Consider the following 11,116-nt stretch of genomic DNA (forward strand, 5'->3'; position numbering starts at 1 on the left):
CCAAAGGCCCCTAGATGATGGCACTTGTTTATAGATTGTTAGCTTAAAGGTTAAAAGTTTTATGTAGGCCGACTAAGGTTTTCCAACGCCACAAAGAAATTGGGTTGTCAGATTTTCACGACATCCTCACAATAGAATAAGAATTCTGGTCTAAAATCTGTTATGTTTCCCTTTAACAATTGAAGCCCTATTATACTTGGTTGTATGACCAATAGTGAAAATAGCCAGTCTACAAGATCACAACACAAAGCATTGCAATGCTTTGAGCTGGATGGATATTTGCATTTTCTGAAATACAGAAAAAAGGTTGTGGGGGGATGTAAGTCATTTTTTAGCAACACAGCAAGGGAGTGACATGCAGCAAATGGAATCGAACCGGGGACTTGCTGTCAGGCATTAGAGCCCATGTGGTATGAGACCTAATCATTCCGTTATTGGGTCACCCTATTTCTGAATTATTTTCCTTTTACATTGACATGCCTAAAATAGTATCGCCAAGTTGAAAGTAGGCAATGTTGGGAGCTTCCTGTAGATGTCTCTCCAGTGAGGTTGTATGCTTTTTGTTGGGACAAAAATAAAGACATGGTAAACCAGATGTATTCCCAGTTTTGTCGTTTTATTGATTTGATTTCTTTCCCCCACAAACCCACAATATAACATGTAGGAAAAGCCTTTCTCCAGCATAGAAATACACTCCCAGTTGCCAGCATTACCAACTGGATCAATTGAATGAGATGAACATCAACTGTGTCTGTTCAATTGGTCCAAGAAGAGGCATCATGTGTAAGCTTGTACAAAAATAAGCGCACTTTTGGTCCTGATATACAACCGGACATTGTACTTAAACTTTGAGATTGTCAGTGGTCATATGTTTTACCTACCCACTCCAGAAAGAAAAGAGGAAAGAGTTTTTTGGCCATTTTGGTAACAAAGTCTACTAAATACAGGCAGACAGATCATGGGTTTGATTTTGTCAGACTCAAGACTGCACACAGATTTAGAATGCGACTAGTTCACAGTAATATAAAATACACAGGATATCTTTGTTTTATATAATATCACTTTTTGGGTTGAAAGTCACAAAATTGGAAGGCTAGTCAAATGCACTGACTGACAAACATTCTCCAATCCAGACTGTAAGATAAAACATGCAATATGAAAAGAAACTTAAGACAACATATAATAGGACAGCACATTAATAGTACATAATACAGCTCCCTTTAAGGCACATTATATATATATATAAAAACTCTTTTGTAATAAACTTTAAACCTGTTGTTTGCAGTTAAAATGAAGCACAAACACTAGACTGCTTCTGAATTTAAAATATCACAAGCATCATTCAATTTGCCTGAATCAAACTTTCCACTGAGCATCAGTTCTACAGCGAGGCTTCCAGATGCCTGAAATGAATCAAAAGTGCTTACAAAAGCTATGCTTTTGTTCTGCTTTGTTTAAACTGACACAGGCAATACTTTATAACGTCTCTTATAAAATGTAAAGCGTTTTCCAGTTGAAGAACTTCGTCTGCACGGTTGAAGGTGAAGATTTAAGTCCCGCAAAACACGGTTGATTGTTATGTCCAGCTTTGTGTTCAGGAATATTCTCTGTTTAACCTCCCCTCCCTTTTGTAAGACATGGAAAAATGAGGAATCAAGAAAAATATGCTACTATACATACTATACTATACAAGATTCACTTTGACAGCAAAGATGTGTTTTCATGAGAGCCACGCACATTTTCCTATAGGCCGATCTCATCGTCAAACTCGTCCTCAAATGTGTAACCTCTGCCGTCATCCCCCCCTTCCGCCTCCTCCTCCTCGGAGTCAGTCTCTGAATGACAGCTGTCAACCCTCCTCCTGTCCAATGGCGTCACTCCTTCATATTCCGAGCTGTGCGACGATGAGGCGGGACTGGGTGGCACTTCCGCTTTGTGACTGGCCACCTCCGCTTCGCCTCCTCCTCCGCTGCTGCTGACCGGGTGAGTACCTCGCTTGACCTCCCCCACAGTCGGACTGCCGCACTCTAGCTCATCGTCGTCCTGGAAGTCAAAGCCCTGACCCTCCTCTTCCTCGGAGGCCTGGCGAGTGATTTCCTCTCTCTTGTCGCTGAATCTCACCTTTGGTCGCAGCCCCTTTGGCTTGATGCCGTTTTCGTCCGTTATCCTTCCGCCATCTACCGGCGCGTCGTCAACCAGCTTATTCCCGTTCAGCTCGTTCTGCTCGCTCATCGACCCCTCGTCTGACTCTATCTTGCACGGCTTTGTTTCAGCCGTGCCCGCGCCACCGTTGGGAGTAAACACCTCTTCCTCGTTGGTGCTTGTCCAGTCGGAGTCGAGGCCCAGTCCGTCCATCACCCCCAGAATGTCTCCAAGCATAGACGGGCCCAGGTCCAGGTCCAGATCGAAAGAAGACACAGACTCTGAGTGCTGAATCGTGTTGCTTTCCGGGCATCCAAGGTCACCTGCTGCTTTTGGACCGTCATGGTCGGCCATCGTCTGAGAGTCGACACCGCCCGGCATGTTCCCTGGAGCATTCTGGTCAGGGCCTGCGGGGCCGTGACTCGACAGGAACGAGGTGTCGCCGAAGGCGTCGCCTCCCCGCCCGATGTGCATGGTGTGGCGGAAGTCGCCGAGGGGGGCCGAGATCATGGTCGGGTCCAGGCGAGGAGCCCGGGACGACTTGTGGAGTGGCATGACTGGATGACAACAGAAAAAAGACATAGTAAATTGTAATAGTGTACAATAGAATGTGTTCGAATTGGATAAATAAATCACAGTGACTCCACTTGGGTGAGGGTTTGTGAAGCAATGGAATGCAAATCAGCAATACACAGTTTAGAGACCGTTGCTCAATATGTGTAATGCCAAGGAGATCTATCTGCTCGAACACGTATTCTCCTGCTGTTATTATGTTTGGCTGAGAGTACACTCCCAAGGTTTTCCCATTACTTCTATGCGATTGTGCCATAATGCAGACATGATGTGTTGCGATGTCTTTATTTGGGCACTGCAGTGCTCTGACGTCATGAATACTGTCAGTCATCTCTACTTGGACACAGCAGCGGAGGCTGTCATGCCATATGACATCATATGTCTTGCCTGATTCACTGCCTTTTGCTATTATTTTAATGTTGTTTTATGCTTTTGCTTTTCTTTTTTGCTTTATTGTTAAATTAGTTGTAACTGTAATTGTATTCTTGCTCTGTAAAGCACTTTGAGCTGTATTTCATGTCATGAAGGTTTATTATTATTATTATATGTTTATACATAATAACAGTATATATATATATAATATATATAATACACTATATATACTTGCTGTCCTTGACATTACACACATGCTGTTAGCAACGGTCTAAACTCAATCCCTGGACTGCATTCCTTTGCTTTACATACTCACATGAGCATTGATAATAGTGTTGTGACCAGATAGCCTGAAGTAATTGCTGCCACATTGATTGATCCAAAACACATTCTTTTTTTCTACAAACAGCCAAACGAATTTGATGGGGGCAAGGGGAATACAGAGGGAACAAATACAAGCACAGAATATTATAAGGAGGGGGCCATGTCTGGCTGGAACATAAAGTTCCTAAGTCGATGACAGAAGGGAATGAAGCTATTTGTACATCCTTGTGTTTTCCCATTATAATTAAAAAGGTCAAAGGCATTGGGCCTGCACACTCGTGCAGGCCCAATGCCAAGTTTACTGAATTTCCCCCAGCAAGATCAAAGTAGACATTGTCCTGAATTTGTACACCTGAAATAACAAAATTGGATCACAGATATACAGTAGAAGGAACGCAAAACCATTATGTCTGATCGGTACTTCTTCCATGATCTTTATAGAATCACAGACACCATATGGCTCCGAACCACACACTCCTTACAATACTGGGAATCTAGTATTCCAAACTCATTCTAATGGTTCCAATTATGTTAAGTTCCTCTGGGAAACTACATGTATAATGTAATTAATGTAATGTAACATAACATAACGCACAGTAGTCCAAAGACCATAAATGCACGTCTCTTGAGCTTGGGGGGAATGGAACCCTTAACCCTGGTCCCTGACACAGCAGTATTTGTGTTCTACCCACTGAGCTACACAGGAAATGATCTACTCTGGTACTGTTAGCTTTGTACATCACTCTGATTAAAATGTAATGTAGGCCTACATTAACTACTGAAATTCCACTGAAAAGAAATGAGTGGCTGTGCAAAAGCGGGTTGTGTAAAACTGCTACAGCAGAGCCGGACGTTGACAGCCATATGTTAACTGGCCTGCAATGACAGGCCAGCATGGAAACATCAAGTGTGTTGTGCAAGAGTGTGTGAGAAACCAAAGAGCTTTGTGGCTCTGATACTGCTGTGAAAACCATGCTGGGACTTGTATGTGAGACACGCGCGTGCAACGCAAGCACATACTTCTCTCTGGATTGTTACCCTGAGGGGTCTATAAGGGAGAAAACAAGAGACATAAGGCTGTTCTCTTCAAAAGACCATCATCTGGTATTATTAAAGCCCCAGCAGGGAACAGTATTAGGTAATGCAGTTAGTGTCATCTGTGTGTTGTCACATTTGTCAGATTGGTTATTATGTGAGATCAACTAAACATATGGCCTTAGTGTCACGGTAAGAAATTACAGTGTGATAAGTCTGATGTCTATATAATATGACATAAACCTAAAACAATGTTCATATAACTAACAATGTATAATAATTACCAGTCAAATTGTGTCAGCATGTGTCCATATTTTCCCACTCTGTACTGTACGTGTGTGTGTGTGTGTGTGTGTGTGTGTGTGTGTGTGTGTGTGTTTTGGGAGGGGGGGCTCATTGCTAACCCCAGCCCCCTCCCCGCCCCCCCTACTTTGCCCCGTTCCCTCCCTCCCTCCCAATTCGATTATTAATCAAATACTCAAAGGAAAAGACATCATAATAATATTGAACAACTTGGAAGGGAACCACGGAGTGCTGTTACACCTAAAATGTGAGACTAATAGGAATAATCGGTGAAAATATCAAGTTACTGTGTGAGCTTTTTATTTAAAAAAAAGAAACGAAACATTGAAAGTTTTGATAAAACTTACTTTGAAGTGTGTTCTCTGGTGGTATTTGGCAGCCTTTTCTTCCTCGATATCCCAATGTTCATCTGGCTTTTTTTTGTGTCTTTCTCTTTCCACCAACTCGGCTTTTTCCTCAACGTCGCTTACTCGTTTCTCTTCTGCGTGAATTTTCGATTTTCTTTTTTTTTTTTTCCTAAGGGATGGGCAAAATAGGGGAGAGCCTCTTTCTTTGGTGTTTCGACCAGGTGGGCGTGGTTTTCAGGCATACGTTTTTGGTTGAGGTTTACTATAAAACCACGCCTACCTGGGCAAAACACCAAGGAAAGTGGGAGTCCCGGGCAAAAAGTCTGAAGCCGGGTTATACTTAGTGGGACGGCGGTATCTCGCGCCGAGAATAGCCGATCTATAAGCTCACAACGCGTCGCGGAGACGAAGCGTCGTGAGCTTGTAGATCGGCTATTCTCGGCGCGAGACACAGCGGTACCACGAACTACAACTTAAAGGCTGAGGAAGTGACGCCGACATTTAATAGGGAGAGTGAGTAAGAAAGTTCTCAACTGTTCTCAGGAATTCTCAGGCCTATAAAAGGATGATGAGCTTTTATATTATGGATTATTTTATTTGTACCAACATAACTGCACTGTTTATTTTATATTGTGTTATACTAGTTGTTAACCCATTTATATCGTTTTATATTGTCTTTTTGAATTATGTAAAGCACTTTATTTGTAGTTTATTATGGAAAAATGCCTTTAAGACTGGTATGGATTCTTTCATATGTACCAACACATAACTGCTCTGTTTCTTTTATATTGTGATATATTAGTTGCTCACCCATTTATTATACTGTTTTATATTGTCTTCTTCAATAATGTAAAGCACTTTATTTGTAGCCTATGGAAAAAAGCCCTTAATAGAAGACTGGTATTGATTCTTTCATAAGTACCAATATAACTGCATTATTTATTTTATATTGTGTAATATATTTTGTACCAACATAACTGCTTTATATTGTTTTATATTAGTTGTTAACCCATTTATACTGTTTTACGTTGTCTTTTTCAATTATGTAAAGCACTTTATTTGTCGCTTATGGAAAAAAGCCTTTAATAGAAGACTGGTATGGATTCTTTCATATGTAGCCTACCAACATTCTTTTGTATTGTGTAATATGTTTTGTTTTAATTTCTACCTAGAGGCACTTTGTTTGGTGTAATCTTATAAAATAGCTGTTAACCCATTTTATACTGCTTTATATTATATTACAATAATGTAAAGCACTTTAAAGGACATTATGAAATGTGCTTTAGTATAGAGCCTGGTTTAATTAACAGATTAATAGATCAGATTTCAAAGTCAAATAAAACAGGCCTACGCAATTTTCTCAAAACAGTCTATATAACTTTAACATAGCCTTACCAATTGTCTCAGTCTATAACTTTATTGACATACATAACACTTTCATGCTCACAATTAGGCAATTTTGTAGATAAGCACTTTCTCAAAACAGTGAATCTACGGTATGTTGTGTAGTTACTCAACTCAGCTTTTTTCTGTAAAGTTTTCAATACCAACTGGGAAAGATTATGTCCTTGGCATTGGCCCAGGGGATTATTGTACTTTACTCCCATATCCTGTGCCTAGTAATCACAGATCTCATGTCGTTATGGATAAATGAGAGGCCTATGGAATTTAAACTGAGGGTGGATATATATATTGAAGACTTCATCAAAGCTGTATTTCAGTCCACGGTTGAAGCTTAATGTTATACCAGAAAACCATGCCAATTCTGAGCATCTGCACATAGCCTAATTACTTGGGAAATTGACTGTAATTATGCTGTTTTTTTATGGAACACTGTGAGTTAAGCAAAGTGTACCAAAACCACTCAGTGACAACAGCACAAATTTTGGTGTCACTGTGGGGGTCTAATTAACACTTCACTGTCAATAATTGAAGAAAAAAAACAAGATGAAAGGAGGGGGACTTTGAAGAAGTCCTCAGAGGTTGTCTTGGGTGATCAGGAGGACATGACTACTTTAACCCACCTGATTCCACTTCCTCCCATGGGAGAGGGATAAACAATCGTGAGCAAAGCGCTCAAACCCCAGCATTCCGTACAATGGTGGTGCAGGGAAGTGAGTCATTGTTTGTCGGGTAGCCTCATACATACCCAACATATTTGTGTGATGATGTGCCCAGAGATTCTATATTATGAAAGGCTGCTCCATTCCACGACATACAGTCAAGTGTGAGACATTTACTGGAAATAATATAGTTATATGCTCTTTTCAACAACTATATAAAATGTATGGATTTAGTATACTTTATAGGATAGGAGTTCCTGTTATCTGAAGGTATTGGCCAGCAAATGTTACATTTTAATGTATTTGTTTTCTATTGTTACGGGAACAAGTCCTGCCAGTCTTCATTCCTGGGCCTACCCTGTTCTGCGTTCCTCTCGGCTGAATGTCCTCTATGGTTTAACCACATGAACCTTAGTGTCCCTATTCTGAGGTGAACATTCGGTGAAAAGAGCCAATCTACAAGCTCACAACGTCTCGCAACACCATGTGTTGTGATCTTGCATATTGGCTATTTCCAGCTAAAGATTTGGGAAAGAATAAGGGGGGGCCAAGGATTGAGTCCCGGGGGGCCCCGGTCAACTAAGTAAGTGGTGAAGAAAACATAATAATAAATAAACATGATACTGTAGAGGACAGGGTGCATTCATAACTTAACCACTTAAGCCCTATTATATACTTTGATGAATTGTGAAAATTGCAGATCTACAAGCTGTCAAAAAACTGGGAGCTTGTAGATCCCAGTTCATGAAAATCCTATAAAGGCATATAAAGACATGCCTAAAGTAAGAACTCCAGATTAACAGAGGTAGTAGCATACTGACCTTTATACTTGCCATAAAAGGTGGGATTAGTTTATCATTTTGTTGTTTGTCAGGCAAGGAAACATGATCACTCGGTGATAACCAGGGACACAGATAAAGATACTGGGCTCCCTGACAACATGTTGCTGCAACTGAAGGAATCAGTTACACTCCAGAAATATCTTAATCTAATTCACAGTCAGACTGGTGAATTAGCTGAAGTGAAAGGACGATTGGCTGTCTATCAAACGTAGTTTAAATTAAGTTCATTGGGGCTTTATTGGTTTGACTAATTTCATTCTCTCCAATTGAAAGACAAGCCCAGCACTGACCGGACACAGCACTTATGGGTTTGGCACTGGATTAACCCCAAAAGGAAGCCCTGCACCAACGAAACACATATCGGAAACACAGTGTTTGGTGACTTTATATTACCTTGTACATTAAAAAGACAGACTGAATATTGATCAGTTTGATATTCATTAGGCCACGGACCCCCATGATACGATTTATTTCTGGGACCCTAATCTACACTATATCCTCGCTCAGTGTTAATTTAACTGTGAGAGTGTACAAATGTAACCAAGGGTACATTTGGTTCCATTTGTACACTCTCAGTTACTGACCTTTAAGGGTCCATTTGGTTCTGATTATCAACCATTTAGCTGGGGATCCCCTGGAACCCCCTGGTGGTCCCGAGACCAAACTTTGAGAATCACTGCCCTAAATATACCTACAGTAAATAAGCAAGTCAGAGGTTATAAGGGTCACTGGCCAACAGAACAGCACAAGGGGTGAAAAGTTAAAGAATACTAGCTTACTTCCATCATGCTAGGCCTATATGTCTATAGAGGTTCCATTATGACATTAGTTACAATTTTGTCAGCCAATGACTGATTTTTATCCTTGAAGGCGACCATGATCTTTTTAATGTTTTGTTTTACTAATCATTTTGCAAATGTGTCACTTTTTCGGAATCAAACCGTTTGAGGCTGCAACCCAAATCTTTCTCTGTGTAGAACACAACAGTAATGACACAAAAGCTGCATATGGTTTTCAATCCAATCTAATAGCCTTTCAATGAGCAAGCCTATGTATCTGCCTGTTTGCACAGAAGCCTCTCTGGCACATGTGCTTCAACATAAGTCACATGATGACCTTACTGAAATGTATAGGGTAACTTTAGCCTGTAAATTATTTTTGAGCAGCCTTTGAACACACATTGGACAGTTAGTGGATTTAAAAAAAATATATATATATTATAAATATTATTAGGCTTATTATTGTTAATTTTATTTTTTGGAAATTCAGTTTCAGCTTCACCCAGCTGCTGATGCATATTCAGATGGTTATGATTAGCAATCAAGGGGAGCAGTTATGGGGTTAAGTCATAGAGCTATAAGGGTTAAGTGTATTGCAGACAGAGAGACACTAACTTTCCCATGTAGACCAGGGCCAGGAGGCAAAACGGTGACTTTCTGATTACCAGAAGGCCTCTTTAACCATAGACATTAGGATATATTGAAATAAATATCAATATGTGTCATACATATTAGGCAGTCGGAGAGGGGGCATAAACTCTGACCTTCAGCATATAACAAATTACAGGTGTGACCGGTTAAATCTGACTAAATCACCCGAATAACATAATTTTTGGACCCTTTCAGAGAATACAAGTTATTTATTATTTTACTTTTACTCCAAACCTTTGGCTTTCAGACAAAACAAGGACAAGGGGTTACCCTATAATAATAATAATAATAATAATAATAATAATAATAATAATAATAATAATAATAATAACAATAATAATAATAATAATAATAATAATACAAATTATAATAATACTTCTAACTACTTATTTAAACTTATTTTAAACAAATTGTTACACTAGAAAAAGCCACACCCAATGTCAGAATGAAAGGCAAAAAGTACCCAATGCAACGGAAGGCGTCATTCAGGGTTGCCATGTCCGCTTATTATAAGCGACTTTGGACTTGTTTTTCTGTAAAGTTGCTTGTTTTGATTGATTGAATACTTTATTAGCACTTTATTAACAGTTCAATACAAGGTCAGCCTAGAGGATTTAAAACCCAAGAAAGCCTATGGGCTTGTTTCCATTGGGGTCTTTTGTATTCAATTCATAGATACATGTAATGACAGACAGATATACACTACTATGAAAAACATCATAAAAACGGTTTGAAAAACAGAAAAATATATATACAGTTTTGGGGGGGGGGCCCTCTAACTAACCCAGCGAGTAGAACGACCACTCCTCGTACACTAAGCAGTGCACTTTGTATCACCCTTGTGTGTTCCATGGTGAACGAGCCTGAGATCTCTCGGCCCAGCGAGTGGTCATACATACCCAAGTACACTCAGCCACCTGTAGGCATTCTTTTATAGCGGTTTTGAAGGAAAGTAGGGTTTTACACTCCTTCACGGCGTTTGGTAGGGCATTCCACATTTTTTGTGGCATAGCAGAAGAACAAATTGAAACCCTTTTTAGTGCTAAATCTGGGTTGAACGTGATTAGTGGAGCTACCTCTGGTGTTATGACTGTGGACTTCATTTACGTTTTTGAAGCACTTTGACAGGTACATGGGTGTCTTATCGGTGTAGTGTATCTTGTAGACCAAGCCCATTGCAAGTTACTGTACTTTGTCCTCTAGCCTAGCCTGAGCCATCCGACCCTTGCAAAGTAAAGCAGGGGTTAGATGAGTCGTAGATGTAAGGCCCAGAAGTAGCCTTACTAGTTTGTTTTGGGATGTCTGGAGACTTTTTTTAAGGCCTTTGTGGTGTTGTGGTAACCTTGGATGAATGCTCCTGTTAGTTGTAAATATTGGGTAGTTGCGGGTTGTGGTTTTTATTGGCTTGTTTCTAAAGTGTAGTTGCTTATTTGGGCTTGTTTCCTAATATTATTTAAACCAGTGGCTCTCAAAAATGTTCATGTCAAGGACCCCCAAATTCATATGTATTTGTCTGCGCACCCCCCTGAAAATATTTTATGCCAGGGACCCCTAGCCCTAGAATGTCTGTGATCTTTCATACATTCATGTATTCCAAATATACATATGTATGTATGTATTTGGAATACATGTATGTAAGATCACAGACATTCTAGGGCGGCTAAGGGACCCCCATACCAGATTTG

The 11,116-nt window shown here is 40.1% G+C and overlaps 1 protein-coding gene across 1 annotated transcript; it reads right to left on the reverse strand.

Annotated features, from left to right (window-relative positions):
• Positions 1-595: 595 nt before the first annotated feature.
• Positions 596-5,245, reverse strand: cdc42ep5 (CDC42 effector protein (Rho GTPase binding) 5). The gene is made up of 2 exons (XM_080425688.1): positions 5,097-5,245; positions 596-2,699 (listed from the first exon to the last, which is right to left on the reverse strand). Exon 2 carries the CDS (start codon positions 2,695-2,697, stop codon positions 1,744-1,746), a length of 954 nt encoding a protein of 317 aa, XP_080281814.1. The 5' UTR covers positions 2,698-2,699; positions 5,097-5,245; the 3' UTR covers positions 596-1,743.
• Positions 5,246-11,116: the final 5,871 nt, after the last annotated feature.

The sequence above is a fragment of the Gymnoscopelus braueri genome (assembly GCF_963280865.1).
Source record: "Gymnoscopelus braueri genome assembly, chromosome: 4".
In the NCBI taxonomy this organism is placed as follows: Eukaryota; Metazoa; Chordata; class Actinopteri; order Myctophiformes; family Myctophidae; genus Gymnoscopelus; species Gymnoscopelus braueri.

Bases quoted from the DNA above. Each gene is read 5' to 3' on its own strand.
- cdc42ep5 (XM_080425688.1), bottom strand. From the start codon at position 2,697: ATGCCACTCCACAAGTCGTCCCGGGCTCCTCGCCTGGACCCGACCATG.